The following is a 24,080-nucleotide window of genomic DNA, read 5'->3' on the forward strand; positions in this document are numbered from 1 at the left end:
TTGCTCCTTAATAACCGTGCCCAAAAAAAGGAGGACATTTCCTTTGGGACGGAGGGAGTATATTATAGCAAAAAATTATAAAATTTTCAAAAAATTAAAATCAAATAGTGAATATGAATTGGGTCGTCTCTGAGGGCGGGCCAACATGGGCGAAGACTTAAGGCCCGTCACTTTTAAGGGCATAATTTTTTTTACATCCTCTTATATATATTATTGTTATTATAAGCTCAAAATTTATTTAGTGTTATGATGCTCCGCTCTTCTAAATACATATTAGATTAATTAGTTGCATTATTTATAATATTTCTTTCTTTTGCATATTTAATTATTACTTGAGACTATTATATTTAGATAATATTATTTCAGCAAAAGCCTAAATAAGAGATACATAGTTGCGATTTAATGTTTAGTCCTGAATTAAACCAATAAATTAATTTATTAGTTTAGATACACATTTGTGACTGTAAAGCAAACCGGCGCACAATCAACACTTCAAGAACAGCAATGACAAAAGCAATCTAAAACGAAGAATCAAACTTCACACAACACTGGATTTAACGTGGTACAGTCAAAAGACTTACATTTTACGGGAAGGTTAACGGAGACTTGTATTTACTGTGCAAAGTATCAAGATTTACACAACACACGCAAATGAGAAGAACTCTCTCTAGCTGAAAACCCTCAGTCTAACTAGCTCTCTCTCTTCTTGCCTTAGTACTTTTTCCTCTCTTGATCTGTATAACACACATTTCACGTAGATACACAGGAATAAAGTGAAAGTAAAACACTATATATCCAGGAGCAATAATGTCATGCCCCGACTTTTAATTATGGATTAAAGGCTTAATTTTTATAATTAGGATTTTGTAACACCCTGTATTTTTGCATTATTATTATTCTAATACTATTCTGGTAATTAGTGTTAAGGAATACATTAAAGTTTTGCAAACCTGAGCATAGAGTCCTGATGACTCGAGCTTTTTCTAATATTTGCCTGAGAGGTTATAACGGATAGGATGGAGTTTTCTCATTAGATTTAGATGCGAGCATTCCAGAAGTCCGATGATGGACCTATTAAGTGAGTTATATATATTCATAGGATGAGTTTAGATAGAGATACTGATTGAATCGAGAAGAGATTATAAAAACTGTTACCAATTGAGGAAGCACAATTATCTTTGTGATTGTTATTTTATTAAGTTTTGTGATGATATCTGACTAGAAATATAGTCGGGGTGAGTGAGTAAAGAATTACTAGAGAGATAGAGTCAGATTCGGGAGGCGAGTAAATTGCCGTTAGATTTTGACTGATTGCAATGATATGTTTTGAGTAAAATTATTTGATTAATTGTTATGTGACCTACTTGATACATGTGTGATTTTGATTGAGTGATTTATGATTTTCCTGAGCATGTTAGCACCCGAGATTAATTTTAAAAATTAGTAACGAACGAGATTATTTTTTTAATCGGAAGTAGTAATGTTATGATTGATATTATAACTTTCCTAATGGAATTTGTCGGAGTTTATTTTTCTGAGATAGATGTGAAGTGGATTTATGTGTGCACTTATTATTATTATTATTATTATTATTATTATTATTATTATTATTATTATTATGGTCACATAATTATATGAGATTGATTAATGAGTCTAGTAAGGAACCATTTTTCCTTAATCTATTTTCACTACACATTTTTATTACACATTTTATTCCACTCACATTCATTCTTTATTATTTAAGCTTTATATAATTTTTGTGCAAGTGGTGCAAGTGGATTATCCACTTGTGTGAGCATTAAATGAAGGAATAGCTTAAGGAGCAAGTTTATGCTTTTAACAAAAGAATTTCTCTCTCGCTCCTCCCCTCAAAACTCACGCCTCTCTCTCTACTCTCTCTCCCTCTCACTCTTTTCTCTCTCTATCACCATTGTTAATTAAACTCTAAGCTTCAAAGATCAATTTTATACCTAGATCTCGACCTAAAATCAAATCAAAATTCATTTCCCATTAATCAAGACCAAGGTTGATGGAGTTTCAAGCTTGAAGTCAAGAGAGAAGATTTTTATGTCTATTCAAAATCATTGAGTAAGTGTTGAATTTGCTTAGATCTAGTTATAATTGTGTTAGATATGAGTGTATATGGTTAGATCAAGCAAGAAAACACCACCCTTCTAGTTCATTAAAATTTTCGAAAATTAGGGTTCATGCCCTTTAAAAAAAATTTCTTTTTCTTTTCTTAAATTGAGGTGATATTTAAGCAATTGGGATCTTATTGAATCTATTTCCATATGCAAAGAAATGATTTAAAATGAATTATGGATTTTGAGTTAGTTTAGTTTACCTATTTTTGAGATTTTTTTTTCTTTTTTTTTTTATCTTGAGGATTATTGATGAATTGGTGATTGATATGTGTTATTGAGGATGCTAATATGAGATTTAATGGATTGGATTAATGATTGAAATCGATTGGTGATGTTTGATGCGAGTTAGTTTGATAGAATTTGGGCAAATTTGCTTATATGCTTTAATTTGCTAATTGATGGTTTATATATGTAATGAAGTGGGATAATTTGATAGATCTAAAGTTTGATTGATGATACATGCAAGATTAAAAATTTTCAAAAAGTTTAGTTTACTTAAATTTGGGACTTTTTAATTTATGTGTTAAATGATTAGATTGGCTATGGTTAATTGATTATAAGCATGATAGGACTATTTATTAATGATCAATTTCGTTAATTGATGGATATGCATAAATTTACTCGAGTTTAGTTTGTGTGTGTGAATGAGAACTTTCATATGAGATGAGTTATGTGTCGAAAATATTTGTATGTGGCTAATTGATGATTAATTGAGCCCATGTATGCGATATGAGACGAAACGAACCAACCCCTAAGGATTTAGGTCTTGACCGAATGTGATGAGAAAAAGGGAAAGCCGAGTTTGATTTTTCTTGAGTCATTTGATCACATATTCGTGCTATTGTGTATTATGTGAGCTTAATGTGAATTTTTGAGAATTTTTCAACGAAGAAATCTAGAGTTTAGTTTGTCAAGAATGTTATAAAGTGGAATAACTTGTTAATGTAAATTATTATTGGATAAATGATTTAAGAATGTGTTATTATGTGTCTTTGATTTTCTAAATTAATTTTTTGGAAATTTTTCCCCAACTATAAATATTTTCCATTTTTTACAAAAAGTTTTTAAGTATGATTGCTAAGGTGTTATTTAACTTGATTAGTGTCCATGAGCCAATTTGACATTTATATTGCTTTGTGTGTATGCATATCTATGTGTTTGTTTATTGATGTGGCTTAGTTCTATGTGAGTGTTAAGTCGATAGTAGGATTGGTGATTACTTAAGTAGTTTTATGCTTATGAGACTAAGATAGTCGGAGGGTATTAATGAGGAGTGACAGAATAGTACTAAGATAGGAATAGTATTCTTAGTAAGGAAGTTTCTGACCGATTTCTTTTATCTTATCCCATGAACTATCTCCGATGTGATTCTATCTGAAGGTATGAGCAAAGAACGGGAGTGAGTTCACCCCAAGTGTTACGAGAGTGAGCTAAGATCATCAGGTGGGCATTACTTCTACTATACGTATATAGAGATCCCCTGCGTATCGTAGGCCTCTTATACGAATATATGCATGATATTATTTAACTGTTATTTTCAGTTTTATGAAATGTTGAAATGATGAATGGCTCTTATGAAATGAAATGTTTATGAAATGAAATGAAACGTTTATGAAATGATTGTCTGCCAAGAATGTTTATGTTTTACGTATGTGTCCTATTTGTGTTGATTCGCCAACTTTAAAGGAAATCCAATTGGGACCCTATGCTAGACAAAGGTATGCTAGTACGGGTTAACGTGTACACTCATGGAGACCGCGAGTCACTTGTGACCAGTCTTGGCATTCGTGGAAGGAGGCCTCCTTACCGGCCCGTGACAGAAAATGACAGATATGGAACATATGAAAGGAAAATGATCGGCCGATCGACTTTATGAAAATCAAATAAATGTTTTAGTAAACACAGGTCTTTCAAGAAAACCCCTATGTGTTACTGTTTGGCAGTACAAATTATATATGTGTATGCATGTTTGTGTTTTCGGCATGTGCCCACTGAGTATTTTTATACTCAGCCCTGCATGTATTTTTAAATGTGCAGGTTGAGCAGCTGATGGAATGGAATGGTGTTGAGCGGGTGTTCCTTTGTCATTTCAAGAAATGTAACCTTGAGTATACATCTTCATATGTATATCTCACACGTATTCCGCTGCGAAACACTTTGATTATGGTAACTCTATGTTATGAATAGGGGTGTAAAATCGGGTACCCGCGAGTACCCTACCCGCAAAATGGCGGGACAAAATCGCCCGAAACCTCCACCCTCACCCGACCCGCCTGCATGCCGTGGGTACCCGAATACCCGCTGCGGGTATGACGGTACCCTCGATTTCCCGCAATTTCTTAATTGGTTTTAATTGTGCGGGTATTTTGTCCCGCTGGAGGGTATTTGTCCCGCTGGAGGGTATTTCTTATCCCGCAATGTGCGGGTACCCTCTTTACCCGTAGGAATTATTTTATAAATTAATTACCATTCAAATCAATTTGAACTCAATTTTAAAATAAAAGTTACTTTTTTAATATAGTATAGATAAATATAGAATTGTGACAGTACGAAGAACTAAACTGAAATTAATTATTAAAATCTACCTAATCAATTAAAGCTCCAAACATATGTTTGAAATATTGGAATGCTTAGTAAATGCATCCAAACGTATAATTGAAATATTCTCACATTTTTGTACTCGCAGTCTATGTTTTTTTTTTTTGAAACCGTACTCACAGTCTATTAAATGCATATATAAAAATTAAATTAATTCATAAGTATAAAAATGATTAAACTAAAAATTTAATTTGCGGGTATGCGGGTACCCGTCGGGGTATCCACGGGTACCCGATACCCACATTTTTTTAGAAACTAATACCCGCACCCGACCCGACCCTCCACCCGAATTTTGCGGGTATCGGGTACCCGATACCCGCGCGGGTATCGGGACGGGTGAGGGTATACCCGATACCCGCAACCCGATTTTACACCCCTAGTTATGAAGTCAATGCATTCGTTTTTGGGTAATCCATCTCAATTAGGTCATCCTTATGTGAATGTTTTGCAAGTATTTGAATGATCAAATATGATCCTAGTACTTTCTTTTAATGTCATATTTTCTCAAAATACTTTTATGTTAAGTAAATGCCCTTTCTTTCACCGTTTATTAACCCACATCCCAAGTTATAACTGCGTCTAAACCACCATTAGGAATAGCGGACTGTGACAAATAATCTGCTGCATGCAACTCCTTCATGCACCCAACAAATCGTTGGATAAAGCAGATAACAAACTTCTGCATGCGAGTCATTGCACCTCTTCATATTTGTGTAGACACACCCTCACAGTGAGTTTGTTTTACCAGTTGATTGATGCCATCAATAAAATTAGAAATTTCATATTTATAATTGATTTCATAAATCGTGTTATTTAAATTGAATTGCTAGAATTATAACTTGAGCTTATGTGAATAATAATTTTATTATTTCGCGTTATATGTGTTTAGTATTAAGTCGTGAATTAATTCCAACTTTTATGTATTAAATTCCAAGTTTGAGGATTTAATTTATAGAAATGCGACAAGTATTTAATCAGCAATATCAGAGATTCATTACAAATCCAATAATTATACAAAAGAGTTCATTTACAATCTGGTTAACTCATGACTTTACCAACACCATGTACCAAGCCACACTTGCTCCTTATTTTTCCTCCAACATAAATGTCCACATTATTCACTCTATACTCATCTCCCTTGTTTTTCTCCTACACAACACTATACACTTTTGACCAAATTACACACAAAAACCAACTCATTTCTCTTCAAAGTCATGCCTCTTAAATTCATGTTACAACAAGCTTCTGCATACGCCCGTACAAATAGCCACACCTAGCTTATAAAGTCACGATTTCAGCAAAAGAAAATCACGCCAAGTTCACAATATTTAAAGGCTGCAGAAATTTGTAGACTAATTTTTCTTCGCCAATCACTTCAAACATAAATCCTCTCCAACTCCCTACAAAAATTTCTAACGTCATAATTTTCGTTGTCTGCGAAATTCACCTTTATAATCACCTAAATGATTCAGCTTAAAACCAACAACTTCACTCAGCAAATTCTAAAGTGCGGAGCTATTCTTTTGACAAGATTCAGTGAAGGTAAATGAATATTAATAACTTCAGTTCTTATGCATTCTTATACTCCCTCCGTCCCAATAATGAAGACACGCTTCATTTAGGCACGGAGATTAAGGCGAGATAGATTAGAAAATAAAGTAGTGTCGTCCCCTTTACTAGTGTATTTGATTAGTAAATATTTAGTGATTTCTTTTTATTTTATTTTAAATGTCAACTGAAAATTTAAATTTATAAATTCATTATTTTAGAATATTTTAATTAATTTAATTGTTTTTTTTTAATTTTAGTCATTTTGACAATCAGACAATCACCGAGCACCCCTGCCCCCTTTCTTCTTCGTCTTCACCGTCACGCCATCAACGCCGGCGACGATCACCAAGCTCACCAGCCCGATGAACATCCTGTGCTCATCTATCACCGAGAATCGCCGGCCAACACCACCAACGTGGTGGCCAAAAGAGAACCCATAATCGAACCCAATTTCGAACTCAAAATCGAACCCAAAAGAAAACCCGAAAAATCGAACTAAAAAATGAAACTCAGAATCGAACTCAAAATCGAACTAAAATGTTAACCAAAAAATGAAACTAAAAAATGAATAGATTTTAAAAGCTTATGTTTTTCTAAGAAAAATTGATTTTGAAAGTTTCTGCAAAAATTGGGGGCTGAATCTTGAAGGGGATCTTGGGGATCTAGGTTTTTGGGAGAAGGAGAAATGATTGGGGGTTGTTCGATGGCTGCTGCCATGGAGAGAGAGAGAGAGGCCGGAGCCGCGTGGTGGTGGTTCGGCGGCTCAAGGCGGTGGTGGTTTGGCGGATCTGGGTGGCAGAGGAAGGGCATGGAAAGGGGCGTCGCTGCTATCGCTAGAGTAAGAGGAAAGGTGAGAAGCGTCGAGGGTTCGGCGGTGGGCTCGCCCGCTCTTGCTTTGCCAGAGATTTGAGGGAGGAGCCGGCGGTTTTGTGGGGGCGAGATGGGTGTGTGAGCGTGAGTCAGATTTGAAAGAAAGTGGCGGCAGCGCTGTTCGCCGGAGGTCCAGCGGAAGTCACCAACAGCGCTCGTCGCCGGAAGAGGCTGGGGCGACAGGTGGTGGAGATGAGAGAGTTTGTGAGAGAGGAGAGAATTAAGGTTGGAGAAGGAGGCAGACGACACAATAATAGTTAAGGTTTTTTAATTTATAGGATAATTACAGAATAATTAGGGGTTTTAATTAATGCCTAATTATTTCTATTTTTAGAAGTGTGTCTTTATTATTGGGACAACTCAATAAGGAAGGTGTGTCTTTATTATTGAGACGGGCAGGGACGGAGCCAGGGTGGCTAGAGCCCCCTCCCAAATTTTGACTTTTTTTTTTAAAAATATATATAGATATATGTTTATACCTATTATAAAATAATTTTGTTTTATAAAAGAGTATTTGGTTATTATATTCTCTCATATATACTTAATTTAAGGATAATTCTGTTATTTAAAACTATATAATCTATGAAATATTGTTTGTTATTATTACTATTATACTTGTCTTTTAATAAAAAAATGTTTAATATGTATGAAATGTTAAAAAAAATTATAATGTATTGAAACTAATTTGTAATATATGAAAAATATATAATCTATGAACATATTATTTGTTATTATTATTATTATGCTTGCTTTTTAATAAAAAAATGTCTTAAATATACGGAATGTCCAAAAAAAGTTTTGTGATATATTGAAACTATATAATCTATGAAAATATTGTTCGTTATTATTAGTATTATGCTCGTATTTTAATAAAAAAATACCTTAAATATACAGAATGCTCAAAAAAAATTATCCGAGTGCCGTACAAGTTCAGCCCCCGAACTTAATTCCTGGCTCCGTCCCTGGAGACGGGGGAGTAATATCTTCTCATTCAATAACTTTGTTCTTAGATTATTCCCGCGGCCAACACAAACCAATCAAACTCCAGAACAACAACAAGAATCACAAACTCCTCTTCAAGATTTCACATTCTATAACTTATTAGCTCCATCATTCATATATAGAATTATTTTCATGATGTTAGTAATACAAGAGGACTATGAACTGCCATTAAAATGTGCTCTGCTTTCATTTAATAGAACTATATACATAGTTGAATTCAAAAGTTTTGATTCCAAAATCGAGTCTTTACACAAAGTTCGAGTTTTCTGAAAACTATTTCAAATCTATCGGGCGACGGTGGTTCCAAGCGTGGCGGCGCAGCTCGGCGGCGCGATCGAGAGCGAGAGAGAGACGAGAGATGTGTGTGGGTGTGTTTCAGAAGGAGAATAGGAAGGGGCGCCGGCTCAAGCAGAGCGACGCCGGCGGTTCGCGCCGAACCTTCTCCGGCCTCAGGCGGCGGCAACAGAACCGAGAGAAGGGAGGGAGATGAGCTGCGTACTGGGTGTGTGCGTGAGTTTGGTGAAAGAAGGAGAGAGAGAGAGAGAGAGAGAGGGGGGGGGGGGACGAGGGTTATTTGCATTTGGGCTTCTCTTTGGGGCGATTTTTATTTTCATAAAAGGTGATGGGCTAACTGATTTTAGTGTGTTTATATTCCTGGGCTTTAAATTTCTTTTCAATTGGGCCAGCAAATCTTTATTTTAAATTGGGCCTTGATTAATTATTAATTTGAATTAAGTTTTACTCCCTCCGTCCCATTATTGAAGACACACTTTCCTTATTGGGGTGTCCCAATAATAAAGACACACTTCCAAATAAGGAAATAATTAGGCTTTAATATACACTAGTTAATTGCACCTTAATTAAAGTATAAATAAGACAAAAAAACCCTAAACTAATTTTATACACTCGGCCTCTCTCTCCCAGAATCGACCCCTCTCTCTCTCTCTCAGCTCTCTCGCCGCCGGCGCCGCCCTGACCACAACACCTCCCGACGAACGCCGGCGGTATCCATCCCCATCTCGCCCTCTCTCTCTCTCTCTCGCCCGACGAAGACGTCGCCTTAGTGGTGCAACCGCCGCCTGCTGCTTCTTCTCCGGCCGAACAGCCATCACCCACCCCCCTCTCTTCTCCTTTCGACTGCACAGCAGCGGTGGCTTCGCTTCCTCCGAAGGAATCGTTTGCCTCCTCTCCTTCGTTCTCTCCTTCCTCGCCGGTGGACTAGGGTTTGCAGCGCGGCGCACATCCCCCTCTCTTCTCCTTCTCTTCGCCGCCGCCTGCTTCTCCTTCTCCAGCCGACGGCGGCTCTGGGGCCGCGCCGCGACCGCCTTTCTTCTTCCCCTCTCGGTTCTCCCTCATCTCTCTCGCTCATCTCTCTCTCCCTAGACTCTGTGTCTGCCGCGATTCGATTTTTGGGTTAGGGGCTAGGGTTTGCCGCGATTCGATTTTGCAGGTTCGATTTTGGGTTTGATTTGGGGGTCGAATTTGGGTTTCGGTTTTGGGTATGAATTGGGGGTTGAATTTGTGAGGTAGCGGTGGTGTCGGAGGTGGCGGTGGTGGTTGTCGGAGGTGGTGGTTGGACAATATTTTTTATTTAATTCATTTAAATTAATTCAAATTTTCGAAATTAATGAAATTACAAAAATTTAAAATTCAACTAAAACATTAAATAGAAATAAATAAATACACTAAATTAAAACTAATCAACTACACTAATAGTGGTGGGCCACAACACTTTAACAACTAATCTACCTCTCCTTAATCTTCGTGCTCAAAAGACCTATGTCTTTATTAATGGGACGGAGGGAGTATTAATTAATTGGGTCCTTTAATTTGTTAATTATTACTCCCTCCGTCCATAATTTAAAGCCTCACTTTGGTGTGGGCACGGAGACTAAGAAAAGTGAAAAAGGTGATGTGGATGAAATAAAAGGGCAGTGGTTAAGAAATTAGATTACTTTTACTAATCTTAGATTAAGAGATCACTATTGATTTGTTGATTTATTCTCTTTTTTCTCTCCCTCTCCTAGTTCTCATTAATCTCTCTCTCTTTCTCTCTCTCTCCCTCCTGCCACCGTCTTCACATCTTAAGTGAAAATATTGAAAAAACCAAGTCAAACCAAATTGACCAAGATTTTGTTAGGATTAAGTTTTGGGCAGTGAAAATATTGTAGAAAAACTCGTTAGTGTTGATCTCCTTCAATGGCGGTGGAGCGCTCTCCTTGTGCATGGGATGGTGGTGGTGGTGATGGTCGTAGTGATCCTCGATGTCGTTTCCCTCATTGTGGTTGAGATTCTTGAGAACCTCCTCCACCGCCTCGAACCTATCACCGCCGTTAGGTGCGGTGTATATTTTCAAGGCGATATCGCCCTTGACGTGGGAAAGGGGCCTCTTTTCTCGAGAGGGTACCTCTACCCCATGGATTCTTGCTCGGAGTGAGGCTCAAATTGTTGGATTTGTATATTGAAAGCAAGAACGTTTTATGCTTGTATATAGGGCTGAGAATCGGGTCGGGATCGGGTACCCTACCTGAAAAAATCGGGTACCCGGTCCCGATTAAGACGAGAAATCGATACCCGATCCCGAACCCGAAAAAAAATCGGGTACCCTTATACCCAACTCGGGTACCCGAGTCGGGTATTCGGGTACCCTAATTACCCGGTCACAATACACATTGAATTGAGTAATTAAAAAAAAGGAAGAAGAAGATTAGAAGATCTGAAGAAGAACTATACCTGGGAGTGGGGACGGCTGGCGGCGTGTCTGCTGGGAGCTCGGAGGCGGCGCAGCTGCTTGGACGACGGAGGCGGCGAGGCTGGGTCGACGGGCTGCGGGCTGAACAGAGGGAGTTGGGCGCCTGGCGGACAGCGGACTGGGCGATGGTCGCGACTCGCGAGAGGACTGCGCCGCAGCCGCTAGATCGTGGCAAGCGGCAGGTGGGACGACGAAGGCCGGCGCCGGCGACGTTGGGTCGTCGAGCAAACGGAACAGAGGGATTGAGGGCTGGGCTGGGGCCTAGGGGCGCGGCGGGAGTCGGGAGAACAAGGAGGGAGTAGGTAGGGTTACAGTTCAAGTTCACTCCTAATTTGATTTGAAAATTGAAATTAAGGAATTAAAATTTAATTAAATAATTTAATATATATTTAATAAAAACAGGGTATTTCGGGTATACCCGATCGGGTATCGGGTATACCCGATACCCGATTTTTCCCCACCCTAAATACCCGATCCCGAACCCGGTCCCTAATTTTTCGGGTATAGGGTACCCGATACCCGATTTTTTTGGGTCGGGTATTCGGGTACCCTATACCCGAACCCTATTTTCCCACCCCTATCTATGTGCATTGGCTCTGCCAATTTTATAATCAAATTTGGATCCTGAGCGGATAGCTATCCTATCGGTATTAGTGTACATAGTGACTGTGAATCATCGAGCGGGTTGGCCGGTCAAGTGTCTGTGAGACTACCCACAGCCGTGACACTCACCCAATCCAACCTTACTCCACTTTTTAATAAAATATTCATTTCTCTCTCATCCACCTACACAACCATCAACCTAATATAATTTTTACTCCCAATGGAGACACCAACTCAACCTACATATTTTTTCTTTTCACTTTATTTTTAAATTATCTTAATATCTAAAATAAAATATAAATTAAAATTAAATATTTATTTATTATATTTAATAAATAAAATAAATATTTTTGAAAAAAAAATTGTAATTATATTATAATTAAACATTGTCATATATTATAATTGATATTTAACTCAATCACAAAGGAAGATTACAAGAATTAAACACACAACTAAAATTAAATATATCAAAGTAAAATACATGAAATTTAAAAATGCAAATTACATATTTAATTGTCAGTGCCAAATTTTTCCCATATGTGCTCAATCAAATCATCTTGAAGAGTCCTATGAGCTTCTCTATTGCGAAGTTGATCTCTATTAGTCATATAAGCAGACAAACTCGCAATGCGTTCAGTAGAATAGCGGAAATGTTCTTCATCTTCTATTTGTACTCTTGTAGGTGTATCCATAAAATTTTTGTTGGATCTTAATAATTTTGGTAGGTATCTCGTTCATCCTCAACTATCATATTATGCATGATGATATAAGCCATCATAATTTTTCCCATCAAAACTTCGTCCCAAATAAGACATGGGCGTCGTAGAAATGCAAATCGAGCTTGTAGAACTCCAAATGCTCGCTCAACATCTTTTCAAGCAGACTCTTGGTGTTGAGCGAACAACTTGTGTTTGCGTATCTGTGGGAAAGTAATTGATTTGACAAATACAGCCCATGAAGGGTATATACCATCAATTAAATAATATGCCCTATCATAATGACGACCCGTTCACTACGTAATTAACCTTTGGTGCTCGACCTTCTAAGACATCATTAAAAACAAGAGATCGATGGAGTACATTAATATCATTACACGAACCTGGTGTTCAAAAGAACGCATGCCATATCCACAAGTCGTATGAAGCAACAGCTTCCAAAATGATCGTTGATTTTCCGCTTCTTCCAGTATATTGGCCGGCCCATGCATTAGGATAATTTTTCCACTCCCAATGCATGCAATCAATACTGCCAATCATGCTTGGAAAACCATGTTGTTCTCCAACATAGAGCAGCCTTGCCAAATCTTCTTCATTAGGCCTTCTTAGATACGTACCACCGAAGCAAGAAATAACACCTTCCACAAAATAGACTAAAGCATCTCTTGTCGAAGATGAACTCATTTGTAGATACTCATCGGCAACATCGGAAGATGTCCCATACGCCAATACCCTCATGGCTCCAGTACATTTTTGCAATGATGAAAGACCTATTCTGCCGGTGGCATCTCGTCTCTGTTGAAAAAATTCATCATTAGCAGTAACAGCTTCCACTATTCGAACGAATAGCGATTTCTGCATGCAAAATTTCCGTCGGAAGAGCTCTGGAGTATACGTTGGGTTGTCGTTGAAGTAGTCGTTGATCAAATGCTCTGCACCAAACTCACGTTCCCTATCACAATATCTCCTGTTGGCTGTTGGAATTTGATGTCCTACAATCAGATTATGATTGTTTAGGATCATATTCCGGATGATGTTATCAAATTGACGATTTTGTTAATAAACTCGTTCTTCCCATTCATCAAGTTCGTTGGAATGGGAAACATCAGAACTTGAGTCTGAATCAATTGAAGAGTATTCATTGACAGACACATTTGTATGAGAAATGGGAAAATAATAGGATATAGGTGTACTTGAGCAAAGAGTGAGATTTTTGTGTTTTATTGAGATGTGTTTCATCTGGCATATATAGAATACATACTGAAATATGGGATAAGATAGCTAGATTTGAATTGATACGGTTGCATATGATGTAGTCTGTCAAAAATGACATATGCATGTGAATTGGAAATAATGTAGTGTCAGTATGCATGTGAAATGGAAATAATGTAGTGTCAGTATGCATGTGAATTGGAAATAATGTAGTGTCAATATGCATGTGACTTGGAAATAATGTGTGTCAGTATGCATATGAATTAGACAAATGCTTTGTCAGAATTGACTAAATTCTTTGGGAAGCTAAACGGATCCAATGCTATTCAACTTTAGATGAAATACACTTGTTCATTAATTAAACATAAAACAAGTACATAACACAATTCCACTTGACTAAAATCACACAAATAGAAAGCACACAAATTAAAAGCACACAAATAAAAAGTACATAAACTAAAATTACATAGAAAGCACATGACTAAAATACATTCACTCTCCAAACACAATTTTTAATTAGTTGACGTTTCATCTCTTCGTCTTCTGGAGATAAGTGCTCTTTCGACAACAATTGAAGCAATATTTTTTCTTCCATCTTCATTGCGTTTCATTGCAACTTCTCGCGCTCTAGATCGATTCGAGTTTTTATTAACTTAGCTTCGGCATCTCTAGTGAGTCTCATTGCACGAATTTCTGCAGCAACAACAGATTCATGAGTAGATTCAGATTGTGAGACCTTACCTTTTCATTTCCTTTTTGCCTTATCTCTTCCAATGGGACGAGTCGCAGTTAACTGTTCAGATATTGGAGTTTCTGGATTAGAAAGGATAGAAAATCCCCCATCTTCCGAAGTCTTTGATCTTTTCGAACTGCCACCACTTTGTTGGTCATCAACATCTTCACTTTGACGGCGAAAAATAGGGGTGGTATCATGAACATTCCACTTGGGATGTTTACTCATAACTTCATTAAATACAACCAAGTCTAGAAACTTGCTTCCACCTGCTTCGTAAATAAAATGAGCTTCTTTCTCAACATCGTTGTCGCTCATCCCACTCCTTCTTCGAGCGTTTGCTTCCCTGCAAGCAGCAACCCATTTGTTTATATTTTTGTTAAGACGTTTCCAGCGACCTTTCATCAATTCAATGTTTCGTTCGTTGAGCTCATTCGGATTTTTCGCTTGAGTGTTGTGATACAATTTATGAACACGTGACCAAAGCGATTCCCCCTTTTGATTGTTTCCTCGAACGCTATCTTCGCTAGCATAGATCCAAGATGACATAAGTGCTACATCTTCTTTCACACGCCAAGCTACATTGTTTGCCCCTTTCTGATTTTTGTTTGGGCGTTGAACACCCATAAACAAATTACGGGAGACATTTTCAGATGTGGAAATTCTTTGAGATGTAGGAATCTGACATAAATTTGGAGAAAATTGAGATTGATAAAATTGAGAATTTGGTGGATTTTCGAAATTTGGAAAAAAATGAGGAGTCGGATAAGATGAAAAATTTGCAGAATCTTGAGGGTTAGGATAATCTTGGGAATTTTGATCATTCTGAGAATTTGGATAAAAATAATTGGGATGATTTGGATCCATAGCTTAAAATGGAAATAAATTTGTGAGGAAAAAATTCAACGAAATGTGAAATGAAGAAAGAGAGAGATTTGGTTTGTGTGTGAAAATATGCTGAAATTGGGTTCTATTTATAGTGCTAAAAATAATAAAAATTTTAATATAATTTTTATATATTTTTTATACAGAAAAATCATTATTAAATTTTATTTATCATAATATTTAATACACCAATTATACTTTGACATGTGGCAACACATGATAACGAGAGAGAAGGGTGACTTGGGGGGCGGCTGACATGCTGGGTCGAGCAATTTCAATGACTTTGCATTTTTTTTTTTGCCAATTGCTTTGTCCTATTCGGGTGACCCTCAGCAAGGGTCACTGTTAGGTCTGGATAGTCTTGAATAGGTGTATTGGAGGGGGGGAAATACACCTATAGGCTATTTTTCGAAAATGAACTTTGAATACAAACTGACCCAACCTTTTTAGTGAAAAGAGTTTTGTCAAAACTAGGTTGACGACTGATACTGAATACTATTCAGTAAAGAGTTATCAGTTAAGTCAAAGACCTTAACTGATACGTAAGGCTTCAGTCGAGTTTGTTAAACAGAGAAATGTTATGAATCTTACTGACTATCAGAAGATAGATCAGTTAGACTAATAACACACGCAGCGGAAAACTTTTGTTTCGAAATAGCCTGTGAATTTAATCACGTTGTCAGCAGTTAAGTTTCTCTTTGCAATTAATCAGTTTTCAGTTTAGGAATGTAAGAGCACAAGTAAGAAGGTAAATACTGAAACCTGTAAATAACACAGAGATTTTTACGTGGTTCGGAAAACTCTTCCTACATCCACGGTCGGTTGATCAGACCAACAACTTCACTGGACATGTGCTTACGGGTGCACAGCAAACCGATGCGTGTACTTACGGGTGCACAACAAACTGAAACAACTGAAGATCCTATCTTCAGTACCAACACACTGGGTTGAATTTCTCACTCCTAGCGCACACTAGACACTAAGATCTCACGGAGACAGAACACTGGTCTGAATTCCTTTTCCACACAAACTCTCAATTCGGTCCGTTGAAAAGAGGTTTGAAAACTTGCCAACTAAACCACAAAGAATAAGTTCTTTGCAGTCAGTTTTACCTCTATTCGCAGGGAAGGCGGAAGAAGGTCGATCTGACAGATCGATAACGGGAATCTCACGATGAGCGAATGCAGATCGCTCTTCTCGGCGATATCGTGGGGTGGTGGCTCCGCGGCGATTGCCAGTGCTCTAGGAATGCTAGGTGCATTCCTGTTTCACCGCCGCTCCACGGAGGCGAGACGTCGGCGTATCGGTACGAATGCTTTAAGGGGTTCGCCGGTAATGGATTTCTAGAGAGAGTTGGCTGCCGGAAAGGTACAAGTCTGACTTGCGCCGAAGGTGAGGATCGACCGGAAAGCTTTGGCTAGCGCGGCTGATCGGATGGTTAGCAACAACAATATTCAAGTAAGAGGTTTTCACTGCAAGAACCTTATGGGAATCAAGATAAAAATTTCTTTGGTGCAGCAATTCTAAAATTGGATGCGAAGAAAGGGAGTTCAAGAAAGTTATTTTCAGAAAAGATGTGGATTCGGTAAGGAATCTGGAAAAGGGAGAGAGCAGTACGAATGAGAGTAGTATGTGCTGGTTACGAGCAAGAGAGGGACTGAGATCTCGGGTCTATTTTTTGAAACTCGATCAATTCTTTTGTGGAAGTAAAAGAGCAACGGAGATGGCGTTGGGCGGCCAAGCAGTTGTCGTTTTGGTCCGAGTGTCCTTACGGTGCGGTGAAGGGTGTTCTCAGCCCGTGGGCGCGGTTAAGTGAGTCCACGACCGTTTGTCGTTGTAGTCCCTTGTTACTCATCTCTGAAGTTTTGGAGAAGCTTGTTCTGTCATCGGATGACCAATGGGCATAGCTGAGGCTGGTTTTTCTTGGATCCTTGAGAGTGTCCTGTTACACAGATTAAAGACTATTGATCACGAGTGTTTCTCGATGAAAGAGATAGTTCTTGAAGAGTTGATGGAGTTGATTAACTGGAGAATCAAGAGGTCAAGAATGCAGTGGAAGATGCACGGAAATGAGATGGAAAGAAGCATAAGTCCGGTGGAGAGACTTGGAGCTATGGTTCTCTTGTGTTGCTGTATATTCTTGGATTGAGCTCTTGTGTGCTGCTGTTTTTTGGTGATTGACGGTGACTAAGAATTTTGATATTCATAAGAATGTTGAATTTGAGGTGAAGCATCTTGTTGGCAGCTGGTGACGATATATTATTTAAGAGAGAACTGAGGAGATCCCATGATTCTTATGTTTGACTATGATACCACTAGAGTTAAGGTGGAGTTTTTTTTTTCTCAACAATTTGAGGAGAGATCGAGCAGATGGAATACTCTGTAATGTTGAGAATTGGTGGAGTTTACATGGTTGAGTTTTGCATGGGGATAAGTTCATTCTCTTAGTTGAATATATAATGGAGTTATCGGTTTGTTGTTTGCTGTGACGATATCGATGGCCGCTTATTCAAATAGTTCTTCGGTTTCGCTCGATGTTGAGAAATAAGCGCTGTTGCAGAATCGGCAGCGATCAGGGTTGTTCGACAGTGATCGGGGAAGAGTGGCAAGGCCAAGAAACCCCGGAGGGTTTTCAAGAAGGGCAAGAAAGGAAGGCAAGGAAACGTGGGCTCAGATGATGAGGCTCAGGGGTGTTTCTACTGCGGGAAGCTGGGGCATTGGAAGAGGGACTGCATTGCTTGGAAGAAAAGCCAAGATCAGTCAAATGCCACTAAGAGGGTGGAGTCAGAAGAGAAAGAGCCATGGCATTCCGCGGAAGCACTGAATGTGCTAAAAGGGGGTCTACAGTGGGTTCTTGATTCTGGAGGTTCGTTCCAGTGAGTCCGATGGAGGATTGTTTTAAGGTCTGATACAGAAGTAAAGTGTTTTCGGAGGAAGAACTGGAGTTAGTTGCTGCTATCGATTATTGGCTTAGAAATCAGGTGGAGATTTGTTGTTAATGATTTCATAAGCTCATAATCGAGTTTTGTACACTCTGATGAAGAGTGGAGTTTTACTTTGGTGGAGAAGAGGGAATTCTGTTGTCTGATGAAGAGTCCAGTCAGTCACCAGATGTCACGACCAGACCTAATTAAGGATAATTAAGCCGGGGAAACCGTGACTAATGAAGGGAGATTAGAAGCGGGGTAGAAAGGGAATAATCAAACAAGAAATGATCGCATTTCATCATTATTAACAACATGGATATTTATAATATAACGAAGTTTTAGTCGTATAGATTCAAATAACTAATAAGTTCGGATAACTCCGACTTATCCAAAATAGTATACAACTTCTGAGTACGCAGCGGAATAAGGTTCTGATTACATGTATGAAGACATGTAACCCTAGAGTTCATTAATACATAATAAGACAAAAGAATCCCGCTTGTCACTTCATCAACATCAGCCGCTGCTCAACCTGCACATTTAGAAATATATGCAGGGCTTGAGTACAAAAGTACTCAGTGGCACGTATGCCTAAGTATAAAAATACATGCTTCAAAACTGTAAATTGTCATGCCATAATAAACAGTACAGCAAGGGAGTTTTTCGCTAAAAGGCCCAAGCTTACTAAATTCATTTGTGATTCTTAAAGTTCGACTGCAGTCTAAGTTCTCTTGTAATCTATCATATCTGGAACTTTGTGCCGGAGAGGTGGCCACCTCTCACGGTCACTTGACCGGCCAACCCGCTAGATGACTCACGGTCACTGGTGTACACTAGCCCTGGCAGGATAGCTATCAACTGCTCAATACCCGAATTCGATTACATGATAAAAGCCACATCAGATAGATATCATACTGAAATTGAAACATTTTATGGCAAGACAATATTTGAAATAACTTCAATTAATTTAGTCATGAAATAACTTGCTTGAACGTAACATTTAAACTCATTTGATATATATGAAAGTAATGCCCACCTGATAGCAAAGCTTTGTTACAGATTAGTGACTCCTTGACGAGCTCTTATTCTTGCGCTCGACCTTTAATCCGAGAAAATAACGTAAGACTTTAAATCGAGGAAAAATTCTCAATTAAATGAGAATGCGTAATTAACTATGCATGAACCTCATATGCATGAACTATTATTCTGAGTTAATAATCAGGGAATTTCTATTGTTAATCCTGGCTATCGGATTTAAAACAAAAGCTAAGTCTCGTCTCATGAAGCCGGATAATTAACAAAAATTAATCCGTTCTCTTATGGGTATTCTAATCCGTCAATTAAATAAACCCCGCTCCTCGTAGTCAATAGAAAATAAATAAATACTTCAGCTTATTCGATTTATAACCTCATCATTAATCGGGCTTAATAAATGGAAGAAAGTATTGTTGCAAGTTTAAATAATTAAAAGGCTCAACATAAGGCAGCCTAATAATTAATTAAGTAGAAGTGAACTTGAATAATTAACATGAGAGGCCCAATTGAAATAATTCATCGGCTCAAGTAATTAAATAAATCTTGGCCCAATAAATAAATAATTTGATTAGCTGGGCTCAATTAAATAAATCAAACGAGGCCCAACGAAGATAATATAACAGTCCAATTAAAATAAAATAGATGGGCTTCAATTTAAATAAATTCGTCCCAATGAAATAATATAACAAAAGCCCATATGAGTAAAAAAAAAAAAATAAGGCCCAACTGAAATGATACAGCAGCCCAAATATGTGAATAATCAAAGGCCCATATAAATAATTTCAGAGGCCCAATCAGTAATTAAAATCGGCCCTTATAATTAAAATCAGAGGCCCAATTCATAATTAAAATCGGCCCATATAATTAAAATCAGAGGCCCAATTTATAATTAAAATCGGCCCATATAATTAAAATCAGAGGCCCAATTCATAATTAAAATCGGCCCATATAATTAAAATCAGAGGCCCAATTTATAATTAAAATCGGCCCATATAATTAAAATCAGAGGCCCAATTCATAATTAAAATTGGCCCAATCTTACAATTAAAAGAGAAAGGCCCAATTACAATAATTACAACAAGGCCCATAAATAAACAAATAATGAAGCCCAAAGAAAATAAAATAAAGGCCCAAATTTTCGGCCCAACTCAATTAAATGAGAGCCCATCCTCACAATACACACTCTCGGTTCTCTCTTTTACCTTACAAATCACGCACACACACAAAAGAACGCACACCTCTCTCTCTCTCACTCAAAACAGTCGAGCTCTCTCTCTCTATTTCTCCCTCTCGCTCCGCCTCCAACCGGCCTCAGCCGAGGCGCCTGCCGCTACAGCTCCTCGTCAACGTCAATCCCTCAACGTCCTTCTTATCCTCTCCAAAACAGATCTGTCACTCTCAATCTCGTCGTTGCTGCTGCGTTCCTCCAGTGAGCAGATAAAAGTTCGACGCCTCTGTCGATTCCCCGAGCCCCGACGCCGCTGCTGCTACTGGAATCCGGCGAGCCAGCCTGCTCACGGTTACCTATTGCTGCGTCGTCGGCTGCCTTCGAGATTTCCGCCGCCTCTAACTACAGCTACTGTTTCGCCGGGTCGCGGCCTGGAATTCTATCGCCGGACGTAGCCGCTTGGGAGCGCCGCCGCCAGCCGCTGCTGTTAACAGCAAGAGTCCAGCAGCCTCCTTTCCCGGAGCCGCCGTCGCCATGATTCGCAGAGCTCCGACAGTCCCGATTCAGACGTCAATGAAAGCTCCGTCGTCGCGTCGTCTTCCGATTCAGAGCAGGGCAGTCGGCCCTATTCCTTAAGCTAAGTTCTCTAGTCATTCTTCTTTTACTACACAAATAAAATGTTGTTGTGGTTCTCTTTGCTACTGATTAAGCAAATTCTCGTATTCTGTTTAATCTTCTAGTTGCTAAGGTGAATGATTCTCAAGCTTATTGTTCTATAGTGCAGTAGGATGAAAAGCATAAGTCTTTTTATTGCTATACATATCATGCCCATTTGATACAGTGGTGAAACGTGATTATGCCTCTGATATGAATGCGAACTGAATGGTTATTTGAGATAGAAAAATACCTCGCTTGTATTCAATTGATTGGTTGTTGCTGGAGTGTAGTGAAGGGTGAAATAACTGAAATGGATTGAAGTTGCCATTGTTTAACGAATGAAGGAGACTTGAACTGAAAATAGCAAAGTTAAGGACAAAGCTTACCTTGCAATTGTTTGGTTTGATTGATGTATTGTTCGTTGTAGTTGATTAGTTCCACTGAGGAATTAACTGAAATAAATGATGGTTCATTGTATAATGCAGGTGAATTTAGTCGAGGGAGAATGAAAGTATTGAGCCAAACCTTACCTTGAGAGCTTTGGCAGAAACAAACTGGGTTGTTCTTAAATTTTGTTTTCTCGGTGAAACAAGATGAGAGTGAAAGTTTGCATTTGTTAGGGGATGATACTAATAGGAAAATATATATTGCTGCATAATTGAGTGATGAGTGGTGGGAAAAATGATGAGTGATGGGGGAAAGTGGTTGGGAAAGAGTGAATGGTCGGGGTGAAAAATGAGTGGTGGGGAAAAGTGGTGGTCAAAGATTGATGGAAAGAAAAAGAAAAAAAATAGAGAAGAATTAATGATGTATTTTCTATGTCTCGGTGATTCCGTAACTGAAATAAAATACTGGCTTCGATTCTGCTTGATACTGTATTTACATAAATCTCGATTTCGACATGTGATATCTCGCTAAAATCGATAAGTTATAAAATGAATCAAAATTAAATCCGTAGATTTAATTCGTTCGTTGTTCTAATATATAAATTAAATCCGCAGATTTAATTAACTCACGAGTCTGAAATAATCCACAACTTGAGTAAGAATAAAATCTAATTCCATCTCGCTTAAATAAATAACGTGACTTTGCTAAGTCAGTTATAACTCTGAAATAATATCATTGACTGCTTTAACAATATAAATTCAGGATCATAAGCTGAATTCATATCAGAATAATATCTGTTTTCATTCACTGATGAACAAAAATACACACTCATTACTGGATTTAAAATATATAAAAGAGCGGGTCACTACATACTACCCCTCTTAACAAAAATTTCGTCCCGAAATTTGCATATTTCTTCTAAAACATTTCGGGATATTTCTCCTTCATTTTGTCTTCAAGCTCCCACGTGGCTTCTTCTTGTCCGTGGTGTCTCCATAAGACTTTCACTGATGTGATTGCCTTATTCCTGAGTTGTTGTACTTTTCGATCTAGAATGACCTCTGGTCTCTCTTCATAGCTCAAGTCTGGGCAAAGGATCATCTCTTCTTGGTGGATTATGTGCTTTGGATCGAAAACGTATTTTCTGAGTTGTGATACGTGGAAAACATTGTGAACGTTTCCAAAACTTGGCGGTAATGCCAACCTATAGGCTACTGGGCCTATTCTTTCCAAAATCTCATAAGGTCCTACGAATCGGGGCCTAAGTTTTCCCTTGACACCAAACCTAGTTATCCCCTTGGTAGGAGATACCTTTAGGAAGACCTTGTCTCCTATTTCAAAACATAACTCAGTTTGACGTGCATCAGCGTAAGATTTCTGTCTATCTTGTGCCTCTTTTATTCGCCCTCTGATCTGGCGGACTATCTCAACCATCTCATTTACCATGTCTGGTCCTAAAACTTTTCTCTCACCCACTTCATCCCAATAAAGTGGTGATCTACATTTTCTTCCATACAATGCCTCATATGGTGCCATATCGATAGTCGCTTGGTAACTGTTATTATAGGCAAATTCAATCAACGGCAGCACTACTTCCCAACTTCCACCTCTATCTAACACCACTGTTCTCAACATATCTTCGAGGGTCTGAATTGTCCTTTCAGACTGCCCATCTGTCTGCGGGTGGAAGGCGGTGCTAAAATTTAACCTCGTGCCTAACTCCTTCTGTAAGCTCATCCAAAATCTAGAAGTAAATTTTGAGTCTCGGTCTGAAGTGATCGACACGGGTACACCGTGTAAGCGTACAATCTCTCGAACATACAACTGAGCTAGCTTGTCTGACCCATGTGTGATCGGTATTGGTATAAAATGAGCACATTTTGTGAGTCGATCCACTATTACCCAAATGGCAGTGTTTCCTCTCTTTGTTTTGGGCAAACTGGTCACAAAATCCATTGCGATGTGCTCCCACTTCCATTCTGGAATTTCCAACGGTTGTAGTTTTCCATATGGCCTTTGATGTAAGGCCTTCACCTGTTGGCATGCTAGGCATTTCTCCACAAATGACGCTATGTCTCTCTTCATTCCTTCCCACCAAAAGTGTTTCTTTAGGTCCTGATACATCTTAGTACTGCCTGGGTGGGCAGTATAAGGGGTATCGTGAGCCTCACTCATGATTTTATCCTTAAGCTCATCATCGTGGGGGATGCATATTCTTCCTTCAAAGAGGATAACATTATCTGATGCTTCTTGATAATTCTTGACGCCTCCTTTTCTTACTGCTTCCCGTAGTTTTTCCATCTTCCCGTCTTTTCTTTGTGCTTCTACGATCATCTTCCTCAAGTTAGGTACTGTTGCCACAACGCTTGCTATCGTCCCTGGTGGTTTAACCACTTCTATGCTCATTTTGCTAAATTCCCTTATGAGCACCGTCTCTCGAGTGATGAGAGCTCCCAATTTAGATTGGGTCTTACGACTCAATGCATCAGCCACTACGTTGGCCTTGCCTGGGTGGTAGTTAATACCGCAGTCATAGTCTTTCACTAGTTCGAGCCATCTCCTCTGTCTCATGTTGAGGTCCTTTTGCTCGAAAAAGTATTTCAGGCTTTTATGATCTGTGAATATTTCACACCTAACTCCATATAGGTGGTGCCTCCAAATCTTCAGCGCATGCACCACTGCAGCTAACTCCAGATCATGAGTCGGGTAATTCAGTTCATGTGGCCTAAGCTGTCGTGACGCATATGCTATCACTCTTCCTTCTTGCATCAGCACGCAACCAAGTCCATTTTTGGACGCGTCTGTGTAGATCATGTATTCCTTATCAGCTGTTGGGACGG

The 24,080-nt window shown here is 38.6% G+C and overlaps 2 protein-coding genes and 1 long non-coding RNA gene across 4 annotated transcripts; 1 reads left to right on the forward strand and 2 right to left on the reverse strand.

The window, feature by feature from the left end:
- Positions 1–1,767: 1,767 nt before the first annotated feature.
- On the forward strand, positions 1,768–5,252 carry LOC131024532 (uncharacterized). 2 transcript variants are annotated; one of them, XR_009101895.1, is made up of 3 exons: positions 1,849–2,088; positions 3,525–4,049; positions 4,182–5,252. It is a non-coding gene; the product is annotated as an uncharacterized LOC131024532 (long non-coding RNA). The 2 variants fall into 2 exon arrangements; XR_009101894.1 differs by having other exon boundaries at positions 1,768–2,088; positions 3,525–5,252.
- Positions 5,253–12,626: 7,374 nt separating this feature from the next.
- On the reverse strand, positions 12,627–13,259 carry LOC131025998 (uncharacterized). Its single transcript, XM_057955779.1, has one exon. It carries the CDS (start codon positions 13,257–13,259, stop codon positions 12,627–12,629), a length of 633 nt encoding a protein of 210 aa, XP_057811762.1.
- A 934-nt stretch (positions 13,260–14,193) lies between these two features.
- LOC131025999 (uncharacterized) lies at positions 14,194–14,808 on the reverse strand. Its single transcript, XM_057955780.1, has one exon. It carries the CDS (start codon positions 14,806–14,808, stop codon positions 14,194–14,196), a length of 615 nt encoding a protein of 204 aa, XP_057811763.1.
- Between the last annotated feature and the right edge of the window lie 9,272 nt (positions 14,809–24,080).

Source organism: Salvia miltiorrhiza, chromosome 5 (assembly GCF_028751815.1).
Source record: "Salvia miltiorrhiza cultivar Shanhuang (shh) chromosome 5, IMPLAD_Smil_shh, whole genome shotgun sequence".
NCBI classification, from domain to species: domain Eukaryota; kingdom Viridiplantae; phylum Streptophyta; class Magnoliopsida; order Lamiales; family Lamiaceae; genus Salvia; species Salvia miltiorrhiza.

Excerpts from the sequence above, each read along its gene's own strand:
- LOC131025999 (XM_057955780.1), bottom strand. The coding sequence starts at position 14,808 with ATGGGTGTTCAACGCCCAAACAAAAATCAGAAAGGGGCAAACAATGTA.
- LOC131025998 (XM_057955779.1), bottom strand. The coding sequence starts at position 13,259 with ATGATCCTAAACAATCATAATCTGATTGTAGGACATCAAATTCCAACA.